This window comes from Protopterus annectens, chromosome 2.part1 (genome assembly GCF_019279795.1).
Source record: "Protopterus annectens isolate FY-2018-M chromosome 2.part1, PAN1.0, whole genome shotgun sequence".
Lineage (NCBI taxonomy): Eukaryota > Metazoa > Chordata > Ceratodontiformes > Protopteridae > Protopterus > Protopterus annectens.
The window spans coordinates 562,528,367-562,551,312 of NC_056729.1; the positions used below are offsets into that span (position 1 = coordinate 562,528,367).

The 22,946-nt window shown below is 42.1% G+C and overlaps 1 protein-coding gene across 1 annotated transcript in view; it reads right to left on the reverse strand.

Moving 5' to 3' along the window:
• IMMT (inner membrane mitochondrial protein) overlaps positions 1-22,946 on the reverse strand; it is a 1,103,717-nt gene that overhangs the window by 244,540 nt on the left and 836,231 nt on the right. The window contains exon 13 of the mRNA XM_044062331.1: positions 4,215-4,346. Coding sequence (XP_043918266.1) covers positions 4,215-4,346 — 132 coding nt within the window. The remainder of the gene's footprint in view (positions 1-4,214; positions 4,347-22,946) is intronic.

The window sequence follows — 22,946 nt, forward strand, 5'->3', positions numbered from 1 at the left end:
AAGGCCAAGTAATTGCTGCACTTGTTGTTCAGGGGGTGGCCAACAGATTGCAACAAGGTTGACCCCAATGATGGAATATCAACTTCACCACTTCTAGACTGAGAGCCCACTCGTAAGGCTGACGGATACATCTGCTCAGCTTGTCTGCAATCACAGTGGAACTCCCCAGAATGTACATTGCTACTAGAAAGCGGTTTGAAGGGATGGCCCACTGACACACATTGAAGGCTTCTCGACCAAGGGGATAATACTTGGTTCCTGCCTGCTTGTTGATGTACCAAAACTTTGACATACTGTCTGAATTGCATTAATCCCATGAGGAAGAGCAGTCTAAAAGGCCTGCAATGCAAGAAGCAACATTCTTATCTCCAGGACACTGATGTGCAAATTGGCCTCTAAAGGGGACCAGGCGCCTTGGACCATCTTGCCCAGATGATGCCCCCCCCAATCTAGGAGACATCCATGGTTACTATGGTGTGGGCTCTGGGATGACTGCTGAGAATTTGTTCGGAATATATCCACCAAAGAAGATTCGTTTTGCAACTGGTGATCAGGACTTGATCTGACAGCAGTTGGTGAAGGATAGACCACTGGGAAGCTAGTAGCTACTGCAAAATTCTCATATGTAACCTGGCTAACTTTACTAGAGTTATAGAAGCTGCCATCAGCTCTACAGCTTGCAAGACTATCGAGGTGGAACTCTCTTTTCTGTGGATTATCTTTTGAACTTGTACCACTGTTCTCTGATGTCATTCTGGAGAAAGTGATTCTATTTGAGTATTCAGAACCGCCCATATAAATTATAAATTTTGTGCTGAGGTTAAATGCGACTTCTCTAGGTTTACCGTAACCCAAGGTAGGCGCAGATGTCGACGGTGTAATCTCTAGCTACCATTAACTGCTGCTTGATCAAAGCAGTTATGAGTCAGTCGTCCAAGTATGTAAACACTCGGAATCCTTGCAGTCTCAAGTGAGCTGCTGCTACTTGCATGCACTTGGTGAACACCCACCCTGGGTGGGGGTGTCTGTGGTGAGACCAAAGGGCAGTACTCTGAATTGGTAATGACTGGCTTCCAGCCGGAAGTGGATGAACTTTCTGGAGTGTTTGTCCATCTTTATAAGGTAATATGCATCCTGAAGGTCTGTTGCACACATCCAGTCATCTTTCTTCAGAAAGGGAAAAATAGACTGTACTGTGACCATCTGTAACTTTGTTTGCTGAACAGATTTGTTCAGCACACCGACCCAAAATCTGTCTTCAGTCCCGTCTTTTTCAGCACTAAAGAATCTTGAGTAGGTTCCGGATCCTCTCTGGTCTGAAGAGACTTCTTGGATGACTTTTTTGTCCAGCAGTTTGAATTTCTTGCACTGCCGAATTTCTCTGAATGGTTGGAACATCTGGGATTTTCTAGAATAAAGAGGGAGAGTGAGAAAAGAGAATGATATAGCCTCTGGATACAATCCATTGCACCCAGAAATCTGTTATGTTTAGCCAGGCATTTAGGTGCAAGGACAAACATCCCCCAAATGCCTCCACAGGAAGACAATCGGGCCTCACTTCAGGAAAGCTGAAAGGGCTTCCCTGGAAAGGAATCTCTAAAGCCCTGGTTTTGTGTACCACCTCTGCCACGAGGGCATCATCTTCCATTTTGGTTGCCCCCTCTGTCCCTGGGGGAACTCCCTCCATGTGCGTCTTGGTAAGGCCCTTGGGATTTCCTGAACCACATTTTTCCACTGCTCCTCTGTTTTTTAGAAAAGAACCTTTGGGGTGGGGAAACATATGCCCAAGGCAGAAAGGGTCGAAAGAAGACTTGAATGGTTCCTCAAAATCACACAAGCGCATCCAGGTGTGTCGCCTTATGGCTATGTCTGTACCCACTGCTCTAGACGTCCCTTCTGCTGTATGAGTTATCAGGCCTTATTTAAGTATTCGACACAGACTCCAGGGTGGTTAACTGGCAAGCCACTTTCCCTTGGACTCCCTCAGCTCCAGCCAGGGTGTCTGAAAACTCCTTAATTAGATCCTGTTGGAGTCTGGTGAAATGTGCCAAAAAATTCAAGGATCTTATGGGGAAGGCCGATGAAGAGTCGACCCGCTTCCCAAATCTGTACGAACCTGTCTCAAGACTCCCTGTTGGGCAGGTGAACAAAGGAACTCTCCTCAGCAAGTTCCTTTTCAGTTGACTTCCACTATAACCATAGCATCTACAGCTAACCCTTTAGCCCAAAACTGTATCTTCAGGAGCTTATCAGATCTTTTGGGGATGGGCTCGATGGTGAATGGAGCCTTCCATGCTTGCATCTGAGTGAGCTCATCAGTAAGTGGTGTCATCCAAGATGTAGACGGGCGGGTGCTGAAAGACTGGAGGTAAACAGAGTCCTTAGAGGAAGGGTTTTGGGACTTCCAGCCACCCCTCTATTTTAAAACTTCCAGGTTGTCTCAGAGAGACATCTACAGGAGGTGACTGTGGGGACCTTCCCCTTCACCTCAGCTAAAGGTAGATACCCATTTCCAAGAGGGGGAAGTACTGAGTCTCTGCAAGAGAAAGGGCCCTCTGCATAGCCTCGAAGACTGCCCCCCCCCCGAAGAGGGCAGGGAGCCCAGAACAGAGCAAAATGCCTTGGAACTGGGGTCTCTCCCTGCTCCAAAGAATCGACCCTCGAGATAGAACCCGGAGCCGAACTAACTTGAGCTGAAGCTCCAAGGAGCAGAGACTGCTCTGAAAAACCTGGAGTTGAGATCTGCCCCCTGAAACCGACAGGATAGCTACGGCTCCGGGGGGCAGGGGGGTCTCTGGTTTAGAAATAACCGAAGAGCTCAGAGTAATTACTGGTTCCGAAGAAGTGAACTCTGCTGCTGGTACAGTTGGCACCGGGAGATCTGGAAAAGAGGACTCGGAGGTTAGAGGAGTAGTAGGTAGAGGTGTAAAAGGAAGCTTCGGTACCAAGACCCAAAGGGGTTGGAAGAAAAGGGGGGCCTGAAATCCCTCTAGTCCATAAAATGTTATTCACTAGCCTCTCCATGTCCACTTCTGAAAGACTTTTGGTGGAGTGGACTTATGACAGAGCCTCTGCAAAAACACTTTAGGGAGCTCCGCAACAAAAGGATCAATTGAAGGCGAGTATGTAGTTCTAGGCAATGTGATCTTAGGTGAGACAGTAGTATTTTCCTGTATCGAGGCCTTCGACAGTGAAGGGTTCGAAATGACAATCTGTGCAGGAAAGGCAGTCAACACTGGAGTGCCAGCAGCAGATGCCTGCGGTGCCATGGAAACTTTCAGAACAGAGGTCTTCAATTTTTTAGCTTTCTGAACCAACGGTGAGGTCAGAACAGAGATACTTCTTTTTTGCTTTTTTCTAGAAAAGACAAGGATGAAGGAGATAAGACATCTGTCTTTGTTTAGAAGATAAGACTTCTCCAAAAATTGAAGGAAGTAGTCCTTTTAAGAAATCTGACGAGGGAATTTTATGGCCACACTTCTGGCATTTTTTTTTAAACCCGAGGGGGCCTTACCCTTCTGAACCATGTTGAAATGAGTAAAAAGGCTAGAAAAATAACTAGTGAAAAAATATCACACTACGAGAAGAAAAAATGTGATAGAAGGAATATTATTTTTAATATATTTTTATATATTTAAAGGAGAGAAAGGGACCATCAGTGCTAAGTCATACAAGTAAGTACACAAGCATGTACAGGGACGGGAAAAACTACAACAGCGAGAGGCAGGGAACTATCAGCAATGATAGTGGGAAATACACAAAAGCGTAAAGGGAAAACGTATCAACGATGGTACTTCAGGAATACACCAAGTTTAAGAGTCAAATTAAAGGGAAAGGAGCAGAAACTGTAAGAACAGGACAAAAAAGTTTACTTAAACCCACTAACACTCAAGAGTAGTATAGCTAGATGTGTCCCGTTTCGAAAAGCAGCAAATGAGATCTGAGGTAACAGAGAGAGGGATACTTGGTAGAGGTGAAGCTCGAGAGTTTTTGGCTGGCGCGAGCTGTAGTAACAGCAGAGCTAGTTCCAATATTGGAACTGAATCCATCTGTCAAAGATAAAATGAAGAGTGACAACATCAGATCTGACGATATGCTACTGTACTAGCAACTGCACTATGTTCTGGTATATAATGGTCAGCAAAGCTAGACAAAGGGTTCTGCAGTTATTTATGATAAAGTAGAAGTTCTCTCACATTAGCAACCACAATTACCTGCTCCAGCAGAGCCTTCAATTCTTGCTCCTGTATCTTCAGTGCTTCTCGGAGGTGGTCTGTGTGAGCTGCTGTCTGCCGTTTTAGCTGGGTCCTCATCTCACCTTCCATTACTTCCCTAATTTCGTCAGCCTGAAATAAAGGTTAAAGTGACAACCAGATGTTACTCAGGAGGAAGCATTTACACTTCTCAATGGTGCATCCAACTGAACTCGCTTTAATGAAATAGGAAAACCTTGGGTCAACATGTACAAAATACTTTATACACGTTTCACAGTCGGGCTCAAATTACTCACTCAAAAAAAAACATGATAAACTAAGTTACCAATAGTGACGACATTTCTAACATTTAACAGTTTACACAGTGAAAAATCACATCATAAGATTTTTTTTCTCAAGAATGCACTCCTTTCACAGAGTGCACTTTCAGCATCTGAAATGGTAGATGCAAGCAGATTTTTAAATTCTTTCAGAAATAGTCACATAATACTAACTATGGGCTTCAAAACAATGAAGCTCTGACTGGCCCTGGAATAGCTGGTGGTAAAATTTGAGAAGGAGTGGCTGGCTCCTCTTCAAGTCTGTCTTACCATTCTGACACTGTCAAGGCTAGATGTCACTGCAGGGGGAGTACAAGGCCCTTGACACGCATGTCCAACAAGCAATGCAGTGACATGCTGCATCTATAACTAGCAAATATTCAAAAAGCATCTTATGCCAGTGTGAGCCATTTTTGTGAAGTGCCAATGTCAAGCTGCCACAGGGATAGGAATGTCCGAGCAAGCAAACATCCTGAATCTGACAGCTACCTGTATGACAAAGTACAGTTGTGTACACTTACCATAAATGTAGATGTTCGAGTGTATTCCCTGTTGCAGTCATTACATTTGGGTTATCTGCTTGCAGGTAGCCCTCAGTCGGCTTGATTAACAAAGTCTAGGGTCCTGCATCAGTTGCTGCCCCTTCTTCCATGACGTCAGGTTGACAGGGGTATAAAACATGCAGCAGACACCATTACATCAGTTTTTCTTGCCCCAGAGGTCAGGTGCCCCCCTAATGGGAAGCAATTAAATATAAAAGTACAATGATATACCTCCAACAAAAAAGCAAATACACCAAAAAGGCTTTTAAGCATAGTAAAGGAAAGTAGAGGTATAGCCAAAAAAAGTTAGGGGGCTGGAGGGAGGGTAACCAGGACTGCAACAGTGAATACACTCGAACATCTACATTTATGGTAAGCGTACACAGCTGTACTATTTTCTTCGTGTTTCACTGTTGCAGTCATTACATTTGGGTAGATTCCCCAAGCTATGGTTGGGAGGAGGAATTTAGATAGCATTAGGACCAGCTATAAGGCCCTGCAAGACTGCAGTGGCAAAGCCAGCTTTGGATTTAGAGAAAATTGGCAAATGATAATGCTTGGTGAAAGTATGTACAGAACCTCCAGGTAGCAGCTTCTAGGATGTTTCTGGTAGGGGCGCCTCTGAGAAAGGCTGTAGAGGTAGATGCAGCCCTGGTAGAGTGAGGCCTGATCCCCTGGAGGATAGGTTTTCCATGGTGCTTATAGCAGAAATGAATGCAATGGCCTATCAATTTAGAAATGGTTTGCTTTGAAATAGCCTTCCCCTCTGCCCCTGCAGCAAATGCCACCAGCAGTTGTTCAGATTTCCTTAGAGGTTTAGTCCTGTCCAAGTAGAATCTAAGTTGTCTGTGCACATCTAAGGAATGCAGTATCCGTTTCCCTATGTTCTGTGGATTGGGAAAGAAGGTTGGCAAATGAATGGACTGATTAAGAGCCACACTGGATACCACCTTGGGCATGAAGGATGGATTGGTTCGGAGGGATACCCTGTCTGCATAGAAGATGATGAAAGGCTCCACTGTGATAAGGGCCTGTAATTCAGATACCCTTCTAGCTGAAGTGATTTCTAAAAGGAAAACTGTTTTCCAAGAAGGAAATTTTAAGTCTGCAGTAGCAGCTGGCTCGAAAGGTGGTAGAGTGAGTTTCTCCAAAACAAAGTTAAGGTCCCAGGCTGGAATTGGAGCTCTCCTGGGTGGTCTCAAATTTTTGGCCCCTCTGAGGAACTGCTTGAGCAGTGGATGAGAGAAGGGAGGTTCTGTGTTATAATGAGCTGAAATGGCTGAGGCATGGATTTTAATAGAGGAAAAAGACAGGCCCTTGTGAAGCATCTCAGTTAAGTATTGTAAAATCTGAGGTAAATTGGGCACTGCTGTGCTCATCCATTGAGATTGGTTCCAGGCACAATCTTTTCCATTTTTCAGCATAAGATTTTCTAGTACTAGGCCTCCTTGCCTCTAAAATGATATCCATCACAGGTTTACTGAGGGATGGTAAAGGAGAGATTATGTAATTAGCCAGGGTGCAAGTTTCAGTGTTAGAAGCTGAGGGTGCAGAATCTGGTTCTCCTGCTGAGACAACAGGGAAGGAGTCTGAGGCAGGTGCCATGGGGATAACAGTGACACACTGCGCAGGAAGGGGTACCAGTGCTGGCGCAGCCAGTCTGGAGTGATCAAAATCATCCTTGGTTTGTCCCGATTTTTAGTAGTACTTTGGAGAGCAGAGGGGGGGAAGGCATAGACCGATAGGTTTTTCCAGCTAAAGGACAGAGCATCCACTTTCCAGGCTTGTATGTGGGGAGTCCTTGTGCAAAACTTGTCCAATTGGTAGTTCTAGGGAGAGGCAAAAAGGTCTATATCTGGGCTCCCCCATTTGCTTGTCAACATGTTGAAAATCCTTGGTTCCAGCTTCCACTCATGTGGGTCCATGAGGTTTCTGCTTAGTCCGTCTGCCAGTGTATTTAATTTTCCTGGCAGGAATTGAGCTTGTAGGTGCACTTGGTAGCTCAACGCTGTGTTCCACAATGCCATGGCTAGTCTGCATTGGGGGTAAGAATGTGTACCCCCCCTGCTTGTTTATGTACCACATAAGTGGTGCTGTCCGTCTTTACCATTAGTTGTCCTGGAAGAATGTGGCCCGTGAAGGCTGTCAGAGCATTCTATACAGCTAACATTTCTTTTTGATTGATATGCAGGTGCATTTGACTTGGGTTTCATTTGCCCTGAATGCACTTCCCTGCCAGGTGAGCCCCCATAAATAGTCTGATGCATCTGTTAGGGTTTGGGCGACAGGGGGTGGTGTGAAAGGTAGTCCCTTGATTTGGTGGCAGGCCTCTGCCCACCAAAGGAACTCTAGGCGTAGGCAAGGTATGACAGGAATCACTGCTTCTAGATCCTGAGAATGTTGACACCATAGGCTTTTTAGATACCACTGTAGTTTCCTCATATGCAGTCTTGCATACTGAATTAGAAGAATGCAGAAGGCCATGAACCCCAAGGCTTGCAGTATTTGTCTTGCAGATAGCAGGGTTTTTGTAGCCACTTGTTTGAAGTAGGTTGTCAAATTAATTTGTTTCTCTGGCGTGAAGTAAGCCATCTGGGAAGTTGTATTGAAGCTTGCTCCCAGAAATATAATTTGTTGACAGGGTACCCAGTTGTGATTTCTTTTCGTTTATGGTGTACCCCAGACAAGTTAGAACCCTTTGAACAAAGGCCAGATGATTCAAAAGTGTGTCTTGACTTTCTGCCTGAACTGGATAATCGTCCAGGTATGGGTATACTTGAATATTTCTTTGCCTGCAAAATGCAAAAACTGGAGCTAGGCACTTTGTGAATACCCCGGGTGCAGTAAATAAGCCAAAGGGCAATGCAGAGAAATGATAGTACGTGTAGCCTGCTTTGAAGTGTAGGTATCTTCTGCAAGATTCCCTGATTGGGATGTGCAGGTATGCTTCTTTTAAATCTAGTGTTGCCAACCAGGCATCTTTGCCTAGCATAGGAAGTAACTGGTGAAGAGTCAGCATTTTGAATTTTGGAATCTCCAAAAAGGTGTTTAGAGTAGACCGGTCCAGGACGGGGTGCCATGAATGGTCTTTTCTGGGTAAAAGGAAAAATCTCAAGTAGAAACTTGATCCCTTTTTTCTTCTGGTACCAGTTGAATAGCACCGCATGCTTGAGAGAAAGTACTTGTTTTTGGGCCTCTGCCCACTGATTTGGGGGTAGGTCCAGCCACCTGCTTGGTGTTGCCAACATGTGGAAGTGAAATCTATATCCCTGGGATACTATATTTAAAACCCATTTGTCCTGGGTAATGAGTTCCCAATTCTTTGCATGAAGAGCAATCCTTCCCCCAAAGGGGCAGTCAGTTGCTAAGTGCTTGGAAATTTTAAAAGGAAGTCAATGAGACAGTTTATCATGGGGGGGGGTCTTATTACTCCCAGATTTGGAAGTGGAGGCCCCCCCCTACTGCTTAGTCCTGTGTGACCCCTGGGACTGAAACCTGGGGTTTGTGCTGTGTCGGGGTTTGGTTTGAGAAGACCTAGAAGGGGCTGGAAAGGACCAATTCTTAGCGGGCCAGTGCCTGCTAAATCTAGGAGGCTGAACTTGTAAGAAATCTTTAACAGTGTGCATAGATTTAGCTTTATCTTCCATCTTTTTAAGAACTTCCTCAGCCTTTTTGCCAAACAGGTGGTCCTGATTTAAGGGAGCATCCAACAATTTAGCTTTAACATGATCAGGCAAAGATTGCCCCTTCAGCTAAGCATGCCTTCTGAGCAGAGACCCAGTAACAGCAGCCCTGCAAGAGGCCTCTAATGAATCAAAACTACACTGCAAAGTATGTTTTCCAACTTGTTCAGCAGAATGCATTAAATCCTGTAATTCTCTATTTTCCACACAGTCAGGAATCAACATAATTTTCTGTTTAAGCAGTCCAATAACATGTTGCTTATACTTTAACATATGAAACTGGCAGTTAAAATCCCTAATGGCCAGGGCTGCAGAAGTGTAAACCTTCTTACCCCATCTATCCAGCCCCCTGGAGTCTCTATCAGAAGGGGTAGGATTTTTAGCAGTAGAAGACTTAATGCCCTTGGGCCCCTGTGAAATAGACTCTGGATCTGCAATAGGATTTTTAAAAACGAACTTGTGGGTCTCAGGGACCCTGTATTATATGTCAGGTTTTCTTGGAGCAGGAGGCAAGGAATCAGGGGCCAAACTAGATTCCAAAAAAGCATCAACAACAATTTCTAGTACAGGATGAATAGCTAAAGGCCTATGCTGAGGTAGGAAAAGGAAATCCCTAAGCCTCTTTTTTGAATCAGAAAAATCCTGGCTTTCCCAGTGGAAATGCTCCCTTAGGTTTCCCCAAAAGAAAAATCCTCAGGAGGGGAAGCAGAGGGAATGGAGTCCTCTGCATCAGAATCTTCATAAGTAGATAAGGGCAAATCCAGACAATCAGAAGAATCAGAAACAACAGATTCCTGATCAGATTCATAATCAACATCAGTCCTAGGCCTCTTAGAAGGGGGAGGGGGGTTGGCTACCCCTTATTAGAGTTATGAGATCTTCAGCCATTCTTATCATTTGTTTTTTTAGTCATAGAGGCCTGAGCATGTGGTCTGGGCGTCGTTTTTTTAGCATGGTTCGAGATTTAGGCCTAAGTAAAGAAGGAAACGTCGGTTTAATATGCAAGTCCGTAGGCCTGAATACACCCTCAGAAGCCAGTGCCCGCACAGCGGCTCCAGACCCATCCAAGGTAGACACATCCGCAGGTTCCATAGTTGAAGCATCTCGTGGCATACCGGACTCCAAATGGGTCTCAGCAGAGGCCTGCAAATCAGAAGTAGCGGGTATCAGGGGCTGCAAAAGCACCTGAGTACCGGCAAACTGGCGACTGGCTTAGGAGAAGTGTCGTCGGCAGTTTTGGACCTCGACGGCCTGTCTCTGTCTTTATCTTTGCGGTTTTTCGGAATCCCAGAAGTCGGATGGCTAACAGATGACATTTCTGGATAATTAAACTGAGAACGAAAATAGAACAACGACAGTGCGCTGATTAAATAAAGCACAAAACCGACAGCAAGGTACATCGCAGTCAGGGCCTAGGCAAGGAATACAGTATGAATGAAAATCTTTATGAGGTATTTGCTTTCCACAAGTAATACTATTATTAACTTTTACTGACATTGGTAAGGAGCAAGATAAAGTTTCCCCAACAAGGTACTTAGCTTTAGTTGAAGACTTCAGTTCTGAAACCCGAAAACGAAAATTTCAGGAGTCGGACGACCGGCACTTGCCAACTGCTTCTGTTTCGGGCACCGCACAGCAAGAAAGACTGATGTAATGGCGTCGGCTGCATGTTTTATACCCCCGACGACCTGACATCATGGAAGAAGGGACAGCAACCGACTCAGGACCCAAGACTTTGTTAATCAGGCCGACTGAAGGCTACCTGCAAGCAGATAACCCAAATGTAATGACTGCAAATGTGAAACATGAACATCTTTGTCACCATTCTCTCAAATGAAGTGAAATGAAACAGCCAGTTGGAATACAGGACAGCTGATAGTCAGAAGACTATGACTAATGAGTGGGGAGTGTGCACATCAAAAGTCAAACAGCCACTATGCAAAATATCTGTGAAGACGACATTTCAAACTAATCCACCCAAGTTCAGGTTTAACACCTGCGCAGATGGAGAACTTCCAAGGAGTAAATAGGAAGATGAATGGAATGATACTGGTATAAATCAGAAATAGGAAGAAACAAAGGTTAGTTTTAATGATACCCCTTGTGAAATACCACATAAGCCTCAAAGCATCAAGGCCTGTATGCAGCAAGGATGGCCACTACAAAAATATTATTAAAAGAAATGAACTGATACCCTGACCAAATGATGGATGGGCAAACCCATCAGTAAGGGAGTTCAAATCCCATAGAGGGGAGGAGTTCTACAAAGGAGAATGGAGCTGCATCATATGCTTCAAGGATCTGCTCGACCAGCTAGTGTTGGGCCACAATCCTGCCATCTACAAGGTGGTACATGTGTAAAACTAGCAGATGCATGCATCTTAACTATAGAGAATCCAAAGCCCAACTTCATTAATGTGTCAGAGATGTCGGGATCATTTTATTTACTTATTTTGCTCACCACGGTAAATCATTGCTCACACATGACCAACTGTAGCCTCTACCAAGGTTGCAAAGTGCTACAAGAACAAATACAGTGACAAATTCAGTGAATATAAAAAAGATTTATAGGTGAATAATGCAAACTAACTTACTAAGACAGTAAAGGGTACCACTCTGACAAAACCTCAGGGATCTCCCGTAAGCTGCCCTCAGAAATCAAATGTAAATAAAACCATGTCAACATCAACCATTACACACAAAATTACACATCACACTGCCGCCTTCACAAACAAACCCCTAATGCAGAACACTAGCCATTCAAACATCTTGGTCACAGAAGACTCCATTATGAAACACATAGATGCTCCCCTCACCAGGTTGGATAAAGAGAGGGTTACAGTCAGTTACCTATCAGGGGCCAGAATGCACCAGATCATGCAAGCATTCAGGTCAACCACAAACACTTTTTTTAAATTTCTATAAGTCTTTTGGGTTTCTAATTCAATGACTGGAATGGACCCCATTCTTAAGTCGAAGTATGATTAAAGTTCATGAAATTAGTATTGCTTCAATCTTTTGTGTCAGCCAGTAGTGCTCTTCACAGCACCCGCACTGTGCCCAGTAATGACTCCTCCTGCAGTTCATATGGAGTTATATGTATTGGTAACATAACTAAATATGATTGTAAATTCTTTTTTCATAAGACCTGTTGCTCCTACTACTACTGGGACTGTCTGGGTATCTTTCTTCGACATTGCTCTTGCGTCTGCCCGCAGATCCTGATATTTTATGACTTTGTCTCTCTCTACACAAGACACTGTAGTCACTGGGTGTGGCAATTTCAATTATCAATGCTACTCTTGTCTTCTTTTCTTGGACCACTATATCTGGTTTTCTAGCATCTATCTTTTGAACTCTTGGTAATGGATGATACCAAGTGATATAGACTTCCTCATTTTCTATCATGCTTTGTGGCTCACGTTTCCAGTATTTTTCAGCCACTTCAACACCATAATGTTTGCACAATCCCCAGTGCAACAGTCTCGCCACATTATTATGCCTTTCAGTATACAGTCCTCCTTCCATTAGTATGTCGCAACCAGCGACAAGGTGTGCAACTGTTTCCAATTTGGTTTTACAAAACCTACATTTATCTGTTTCTCCCACATGTTCAATGGACTTTATAAATCAACGTGTACGCAGCCCACTATCTTGGGCTGCCAATATTAACCTTTCATCTCTTGGTTTAAATTTGCATCTCTCCTTAACTATGCCTACATTCGCTCCTGACCAACATAAGTTCCTTCTAGAAGTTTTCTATACTTGCAACTATATTTATGCTTTTTCCACATTTCCTGCCTTCTCATCTGATCCTTCACCTTAGATTCTTTCTTTTGTTTTTTTGGCACATTCAGTTGCTGCCTGATTTTTATCTACTTTTGGTTCGATTTCCATTTCTGCTTGAAGCCGATAAGCTTCTGCTAGATTAAGGAGAGAAGTCATCTTAGATTAATTCTCCTCAGGTTTCAAAACTTTCACTATTTTTTATATATATATTCTTATATATATATTTTATATATATATATATATATATTTTTTTTTTTATATATATTTTTATATGATAGTAGTAGCTAATATCGGTTATGGACTAGTGCGGTAAGGTCAGAATTTATCTTTGACATATGTCATACTTATATAATTTTATGGTCCAGTTCGGGTTATAAGGTTTTGTTACCCATACCAGTTTAGTAATTAGATAGTTGTTTAAAAGATTCATAATTGAATATATATAGATTATTAGGATGTTTGAAGCTTATTTTATTACTGTTGTTTATTAGCTGATGTGTGATTTGAATCAACTATTATACTATATTTTTATAAAAATACATGTTTTTAACAGTTTTTATTGTGTTTAGCAAGTACAATTGTGAGTTGATTGGTTTAGGCTTATGATTCACCATTGTTTAAAATTTTTAGTGTGATTATGAGTTTTTTCCTATTTTGGATTTTTACATGAACTTAATTGATTGTGAGGAAGTGATGTCATTAGATTACAGAGTATATAAGCATTTAATTAAAAATGGATTGTGTTTGGCCTAAGGAAGCCCATGTGGTGAAAGCATTTGCCGTTTATATCTTATATTATTAAATCAGTTTATATCCATATTCGTTTGGACTATTTTTTGGTGAAGTGAAAACTGACCTTTTTTATGGACTGCGTTCCTGTAATTTCATGCTGGTAATTTGTTTTACCATTGAGGAAGATTAGTCGGAACATAACTGATTTTGAGTATATTGCACTGCCAATCTGGTCTCCTGTACGTTGTTGCCTGGTTTTACTTTTATTATAGAGGAGACTACTACAAAGCAGGATTTTTTGTCTATTAAAACTTTCACTATGTTTAGGTCTTGTGAGATCAGCAGATGTGTGTGGTGTCCCACAATTGCAGATCTGTACATATAATCATGTTCAAGGAGGCCCATCACTCCTTCGGAACAGGAAATATATAATCTTGGTATGCACTGATTTTTACAAATCATTCAGAAGTCCCCATGGACTATGATGTTTTCAGATGACATTGTGATCTGTAGTGAGAGTAGGGAACAGGTGGAGGAGACCCTGGAGAGATGGAGATATGCTCTAGAGAGAAGAGGAATGAAGGTCAGCAGGAATAAGACAGAATATGTGCGTGTGAATGAGAGGGAGGATAGAGGAATGGTGAGGATGCAAGGAGTAGAGGTGGTGAAGGTGGATGAGTTTAAATACTTGGGATCAATAGTTCAGAGTAACGGTGAGTGTGGAAGAGAGGTGAAGAAGAGAGTACAGGCAGGATGGAGTGGGGTGGAGAAGAGTGTCAGGAGTGATTTGTGACAGACAAGTACCTGTAAGAGTGAAAGGGAAGGTCTACAAGAGGGTAGTGAGACCAGCTATGTTATATGGGTTGGAGACAGTGGCATTGACAAAAAGGCAGGAGTTTGAGCTGGATGTGGCAGAGTTAAAGATGTTAAGATTTGTACTGGGTGTGACGAGGGTGGACAAGATTAGGAATAAGTATATTAGAGGGTCAGCCCAGGTTGGAAGGTTTGGAGACAAAGCCAGAGAGGCAAGATTATGTTGGTTTGGACATGTGCTGAGAAGGGATGTGGAGTACATTGGGAAAAAGATGCTAAGGATGAAGCTACCAGGTAACAGGAAAAGATGAAGGCCTAAGATAAGGTTTATGGATGTAGTGAGAGAGGACATGCAGGTGGTTGGTGTGAGCAACATACAGAGGACAGGAAGAAATGGAAACAGGTGATCCGCTGTGGCGACCCCTAACGGGAACAGCCGAAAGAAGATGATGATGATTTGGTGAGCATGAAGCATCCTTCTTGTTTTCCTATCTAATCTATCCAACACATTTTGGGGTCAGTCCGTCACTCCAAAATTTGTTAGGACAGGAAGAGCAAATTTGTTTATAGCTTGGATTTTGTTCATAGATGTCAGTGCTGTTTTCAGGATTACGTCTTCTGAAGTATTCCATACTAAGTTTTATTCACATTTGTTCGTGTTTTATTGTTGACCCTTCATCAATTTCCAAATATTTATACACTCCTACTTGCACAAGTTCTTTTATATCACAGTCTTGTCCTAAACTGATATTTTCCTGGTGTTGCAGTTTTCCTGTTTTAAAGGTTGCTTTTGCAAATTTATCAAGACCAAATGACATTTTTATATCATATGAAAAAGTTTTGACAACTTGCAGTTGTGCTTTCACTTCCTCATCTGATGAGTTATACAGTTTTAAATCATAGACAAACAGAAGGTGAGAAGTCTTTACACTTTGTTTTCTAGGAGCCAGATTATAGCCATGGCCTCAACTGTCGATTAAACAGCTCAGTAGATTAAGGGCAGGGCAGAACAGTAACGGTGAGAGTGTCACCCTGGAATATCCCCCTCTGATTTTTTTTTTATCCCTGGGATAACAATTTGTCCTTTATCATGGCTTAATTGCAAAGTGGTCTACCACTGTTTCATGGTCAGTATAATATAGTCGATCAGTGTGGGGTGTTATCTTATACATTTTTAAGTACTCCTTTATCCATGAATGAGGGCTACTATCAAATGCTTTCTTGTAGTCAATCCATGCCATATTTTTAGAGTTCTCCACTATAACTAACAACAAATGATCCTTTGTTCCACATGACTTTCTTTTATTGCCTTTTGTTCTACTGCCATAATTGAGTTTTCTTCTAAAGGACTACAAACTCTGTCGGCATCAATTCCCGTGTAGTTTGTACATCGTCGGAAGGCAAGTTATTGGTCTATATCTTTTAGGGTAGCTTTCAGGTTCACTCTTAAGTAGGAGCTTTATTTTTCCTGTTAGCCACGTTGGTGTCTGTTCTGTGTGTGCATATAAATAATTCTTACTCATGGCTAAATCTTCATGCAAAGAGGTTAATACTTTTAACCAGAAGTTAGATACTGCATCTGGGCCTGGGTTTTTCCAATTAGTGTTTTTTTTTAACTTAATACCAGTATGAGTCATTCAATGTGGGTTTAAATGACCTGCGATGTACTTCCCTGGACTATATGAAGACAGACAGACCGACCTCTGTGTCGCAAACTGATATGAGCCTCACACAAAGCTGCATTCTAACCTCACCAAGAATGATACCACAATACAAGCAGATAATGATTGACTTCACTAACTGGCTAAGCTACTGGTGTTATTTCAAGGGTATCCAGTATTTGTCAGCCTGGGATAACATGATCGACAGACCAAGTTGGTTTGCCAGAGTCTGCACCTGTTGACACTAGGTTTTTGAATACTGGCCAATGAATTAGTCACCTCCATAATGTCTTTTAGGCAGTGCCAACTCAACAGTTCTACCAACGTAACAAACTCTAATGCCAAGCTGAAGGGACTACTGCTCAATGCTAGGAGTCTTAGCAATAAACTGTACTCCCTTGGAAACTCTCCCCACCCAGAAGAATTATGACATCTGTGCAGTTACAGAGACATGGGTTCAAGGCTGCTGAAAGCACCCCAGCAGTGCAAGGCTATAATGCCCATTATGCATTCAGGTCATCCTCTGAAAAGGAAAAAAAAAAACCTGTAAATTTCCATTTACATAAAAATCGCACTTCAACCATTGTCCAGCTGACCACAGGCAAAACTCCAAGCCATATCATTGCTACCTACAGGGTCCTAACCATAACAACCACTCATCAGCACACCTAAGTTACTATAATCACTTACCATTCAGCCCAACACTGCACATGGGCAATTTTAACTACTCCTCCATAAACTGGGAAACACACACAACCACTAACATGCATGCTCACTGATTCTTGAAATTTACAAATGCAAATGCTCTGTAACAGCTGGTCTGCACTCCACTAGGGGCTCAAATGTCCTTGATAGAGTACTCACTGTGACACTCCCAGCTCAGCTATCTGAAATTTTGTGGGCAGCTGTGTCATTTGCAAATATTAATATGATTCATATGCTTGTCTTACAAATGTAAAATAACTATATGTTATGGGTATATTAAACTACTGGTACAGAAGTGTGTGCTGAACTGTATGTTATGTGGTGAGTTTCAAGAATATAACTACAGTGTACCCTACTGGAAAAGAGCAGAAATGTATATAAACTATATACCTGTGCAGATGTTTTAATAGTAGACGCTGGAACATACAGAGTTAACTTGCAAAACTTCAAGAAATAATTTGAAAAGTAAAGTGTTTTACTACTGTGTTATCTCAGTAAGCAGACACGGTCTAGAGATAGAGGTTTCCTACGGTCTTGAAACAGAAATAATTACTAGGTTTCAAATGCAGAAGTGTTTGTTTTATGACTTCCAGCTCTGAGCAAACATCTGAGAGATGTCCATTTTTCCACATAGAAATTTAAAATTTTGTTAAGTTCTGTTAGCCTGGGAACTGAAGACAAGTGACAAAGAGTGATGTCATCCAGGCTAACCCAGCAGTAATAGGAGGTATTAATTTAAGAACCCTCTCAGAGGAAGACTGCATTTTGTATCTCATCTTGGACCTAGAAATATCCATTCAGCACTTCTGCCTGCATGTTGCTCTGTAAGCAAGATTTAGGCAAAGTATTTCTTTTAGCGATAGATAGGAATATACTAAAGATTAGTTTAGATGTTTTCTGTATTCATTTGAGACTGTCCTGCAATGTTGTTTTAAAATATATCCTGTGATTCTGAACTCTAAAGTAACTATGTTGATTGAGTATTGTCTTGTTCTTTTATTATTAAATATATTTAAACCTATCTATCTGTGGTTGATATTTGTGACACACATTTAAGATCTTAGAGTACTTGCATATGGATTTGGTGACACTGTACAGGCCACTCCTAAATTGCCTTGGGAGTGGTCACACTTACCATTTGGATAATAGTAACACTACACAGTAGGACTGGTCACCCTTTGTAAAGGCTTTTATAGTAGCTGATAAGCAGGGGTTGGTGGAAGTGATAACTACCTTATAGTCAGGGCAGAAGGGCCCACAGCTAGTAAACCTGTGGCAGCCTTCCCCAGGTGTGTGTGTGTGTTTGTATACGTCAAATCTGAAAGTGTGTGTTTCAGCTACTTGGGCAGGGACATGAAGCACTGGTTGGACAGTGAAGGTACTGGAGGTCTTGGCTTGATCCCTCAGCTGAGATCTTAACCCTATAGCTGTGCAGTGAGGAGTCTTATTGGGGATCTAGAGAAAGAGAGAAACCAGCCCCAGACTGACTGTGTTCTTTGTGTGTTCTTAAGAGAAATTGTACTTTACTGTGCGTGTACTTGTCATCCTCCCATTGTGTATGTCCCTCATGGATGCCAGTGGTGAGAATCGAGGCTCCTTGACAACTGGGCAAGTGCGAGGGCATCACATTCACAAACAAGGGGGAGCACTACACCCCATCCCAAGTAATGTCCTCATTGGTAAGATCGGATCACAAATTTACCTCCTTTTGAAATAATTATAATGGCAGAACCCTCATCAAATCCTAAAACCCTAAAGATTTTTTCTAAGGCAAATTACCTTCAAATAAGTGACAGCACAGGTTAATTTTAAAGCTCCCCCTAACCCTCCAAAAATGGATGCATATGCAGAAGTATGCATGAATACCCTATACAACCACTTAAACAACTGCATATAAATGGCAGTACCTAACCAACCCAGATCTACTTGGAAAAACAAGCCACCCTGGTGGACTTCTGGCATAAAGAGATTACATAACAGAAGGAAGAAATTCCTACCTAGAAGAAGAGTGCACAATACAGGGAAAAAAAATCATTAGTCTCAACAGGCAAATCAGGGAACTAGTCAAGTCTTCAAAAGCTAAATATGAGACTGAAATAGCCTACCAAGCAAAGGATAACCACAAAGCTTTACTGAAAAGGCTCACCCAGATTCTGCCACAATTTGCGGTGAGAGAAAGGTTATTTTGCTTTCTATTTGTTGCATTTTCTATTACTTTATTGCCTTTTTCTATTTTGTATACTGTGACTTGTTTTCTTTACACTGTGTTTTACTTGTATTCTGATTTTAACTGCATACTAAAACTTGAAAAGAGACCACATCTCTGTCTCTTGCGAGTCAGACAGAACTTTTTCCCACCTGGTTACTGTGTTCTTAAACACCTCAGTCTTTCTAGTTGCCTGCCCCTTATGTTAATTTGACCATATAGTTCATTTCCTCTCTGCTTTTACTGGCTGGTGTAAGCAAAAAATTATAATTTTCATTTTGTGAAATCACTCCCCTTCAACTATTTAAATTTATTGGCCATCATGCTGTATGCCATAGTACCAGAATACAAAAGTGACCACACCCTTTCAATTTATCTTGCTATTTTAAAAATAGTGACTCTCCACTAAAATTTAACTTTTAGACAGGTAAAAGTTAAGTTACCTACTTTCATATCTAACTACTCTAGTGCACACTGCAGTGTTTAAGATAAACTTTTTTTTCATCTTACCTTTTAGTATCTATTGCAAGACCACCAGTTATTGTAGAGACCACATTTTGCCTCTCAGTAGTCATCTTGGGATTAGTGCTTCTGTTTTCTCCTGGTGAGAGAAGGAGTGCAGTTACATTATTTCCTGGAGACTGCTGATCACCAGAAGGCTTAACTGTTTTATAGGTGACAGCTTAGAATCTGTGCTTATATTCTGATCCTGGTGAGAGTAGGAGTAGAGTGCATTGATTCCTGACTCTTTCTGGTCGGAGAGTAAGTGTCTGTGCTTAACATACCTGACTGGTCTGGCTGCTATTTCAGGCATCTACAAGAAAAAGGCTACAAAGCCTGCAGAACCTTGCATCATCTGGGACAAGAGTGTGGATCACCAAACAGGCCATGGCCTGCTTCTCCTCTTGGGATTGATGTTAAAATTAGCTAGTTTTACCTAGAACTAGCCAATTTGTTTTAGTTTCAGCACTCAAAACTGTTTCCTTGTGCTCAGCACTCGTAAGCACTAAATAAAATATGAATTACTACAGCACTCGACTTTCCTCACTTAAGGAGAAAAACAGTTCTTAGTACTTTAATAACGACCTATCCAGGCATGTCCACGGGTCAGCTACCTGTGTTTTCTCCTGTCCACCTGATGAATCTGGGCATCTTGGGGCAATGTAGCAATTGCCTCATGTACACTAACAACCATCTCCTCCTACCAACCAACACTACAACCTGTGAGAGATGCACTTATATAGCCAAACTGGAAGCTGAGCTCTCTCCAGCCAAATCTGGACTAGACAGTCAAGAGGAGAAGATTAACACCTGCACCACACTCAACACACAGTCCTTCAAAATCCACACTACCAAAACTCAAACATAGAAACACAAAGCACACACCCACATTCACGGAGGCTCTCAATAAAAATCTGCCCATGCAACAAAGAGTTCCTAAGCTGAAATGCAGACAACCCCCCCCCCCCCAACACTACCCAAATGACACATAGCCCACAAAAATCAGTGTGCCACTCAACCTCAGTCCATAAGGCAAAACAAAGTACCCAAACACACTAGTCATAGGTGACTATAGTCAGGCACACTGACGTCCCACTCACCAGGCTAAACATGGAGAAAGTTACCGTCAGCTGCCTGTCAGGTGCCAGGAACCGCCATATAACGCACGCACTCAGGTCACTCCACAAGTACAAATACGACTCTGTCATTGTCCATGTTGGTGTGAATGACCTGAGAAGTACCTCCCTGGACTACATGGAGAGACACGGAGGAGCTCTCGGATCTTATAGCCCAGGCAAGTATGACCCCAGCCCAGAGTGGCATCCTGCCATTGACCATAATGATACCACAATACAAGGACAAGATGACAAACTTCAACAACTGGCTAAGCTTCTGGTGTCATTCTAAGGGGGATCCAGTATCTGTCTGCCTGGGACAACATGGTCGACAGACCATGATGCTTTGCCAGAGATGGCCTGCATCTGACACCCTTGAGATTCCGGATACTGGCTAAGGCTCTTGCCACCCCTATATAGTGCCTTTTTTAGGCATGGTTCAAATGCCAAATTCACCACCGTTACAGGTACAAGCAAGCAAACTCTGAGGGTAATGCTACTCAGTGCTAGAAGTCTAAACCTCAAAATGCACTCACTCGAGGCACTCCTTAAAATGGAGAACATAGACATCTGTGCAGTGACAGAGACCTGGTTCAAGGCTCCAGAGAGCACCCCTGAATTATCAGGCTATAATTCATACCACACCTTTCGGCTACCTAACCTGGACCGAAACACTAAAGGTGGAGGCGTGTCCATGACCTTTAAGGATATCCACACCTCCAGGCTAGTTGCTCAACATAATGCATCTAAAATTATCCAAGTGCACTAACACTTGGCAAGACTGCAATCCAGGTTGTAGCTTGTTACAGATCCTCCACTATGCCCCAGGATTCCCACTCTGTTTCTTAAGATACTGGAAAATATTACGGTACAACCCAATAACTTAATTATGGGCGATTTCAACTACCCCATCATCAACTGGGAAAACTACTCGTGTACCAACTCATTCGCACAACGTTTTCTGGAATTCATAAATTCCAATGCCTTAGATCAGCTTGTCCACACCCCCATCAGGAGCAGCAATATCCTGGACCTGGTCATTACCAATATAGGTAACCACTGTTACACGCCAGAGGTCATCTCCTTGCTGGTCAGATCCGACCACAAGCTAATCACCCTAGACATCCATATCTCACCCCCCATTAAGGAACCCACCCACCAAAAACTACTCCAGAGCCAATATGATGCCTCTTAAGACAGAAGTGGCAAACTTCACAGCACCCATGTAGACGGAAAATAGAGGTACAACTGCTGAATCTTACACAAATGCACTGTATAAGCACTAACGAGTGCATGGATCGTGCCATCTCTAACAGAACAAAGATGCTATCCTCCAAAAAAAGGAAGCCAATCTGGTGGTCCCCTGTTATAAACAAACTCTACAATAGAAGGAAGAAGCTGTTGCAAAAAGAGAGTAAAATCCCAAGATTGGAGGAACACCCTGGTCAGCCTCAGCAAGAAGCTGAGATACCTCAAAATCCTCCAAAGAAAAACAACAGTACCACAGGCAGAAGACCACCAAAGGAATCCAACAAACTCTTCCAGTACAAACAGAACTTACTTTATTTCACAAAACAGTCCATTTAAAAAGTGATATCCACAAGCGCTTTCGCCTGAGACCCTGTCAGGCTTTTTCAAGATAATCACAATACCTTTTTAAATTACTTGTATATATTATATAATTCTTAATATACAAAGGTGAAAACATGAATAAATATCTATAACAATTTTCAATAAATTTTTAATAAATTTATTAAAAATTTATTGAAAATTGTTATAGATATTTATTGTTCATGTTTTCACCTTTGTATATTAAGAATGCTGATAACTGGGTAAACAAAATATTGTGTTTTAATATTTTGTTTTAAATGCGCATATAGCGTATAGGTAAGGTACTATGAAGTACCAATTAATCAATCAATTATTGAATTAAATACAATTGAGTGAAATTAATTGAATTGATGACTTGACTATATAAGTAATTTAAAAAGGTATTGTGATTATCTTGAAAAAGCCTGACAGGGTCTTGGGCGAAAGCGCTTGTGGATATCACTTTTTAAATTGACTGTTTTGTGAAATAAAGTAAGTTCTGTTTCTACTGGAAGAGTTTATTGGATTCCTTTGGTGGTCTTCTGCCTGTGGTACTGTTGTTTTTCTTGGGACTTAGTTTGTTTTAAAATCCTCCAAAGCCACTTATGAAAATAAAATTGCCACTGATTCCAGAGACGACCACAAAGCATTCTACAGCTATGTCAAGAATTTCAATGGCAACATTCAGATCTGCTCTGAGCTACAGCACAATGGCATGACATATGCATAGGTTCAGTGCTAACTTTACCCCCCCCCTCCAAAGGGCCCCATCTTAATACCGGAAGAATGCAAAGCCCCTGTAATCATGGATAAACAAGTAAAGACCGCACTCTTCAAAGCCAAGAACACAACATCCATGGGACCAGACAACATCCCAGGCTGCATACTGCACGAACTGCAGAACGAACTGGCAACCCATCTAAGTACCATGTTCAATCATAGCCACACCTCAGTCTATGTGTCTACGAATGGTGCACAGCCACAAAGGGGGTGCCACCACGGACCCCAAAAACTACTGTCCCATTAGCCTGACGAGCCTGGTCTAAAAGTCCACGGAACGTATCTTGGAGCTTAT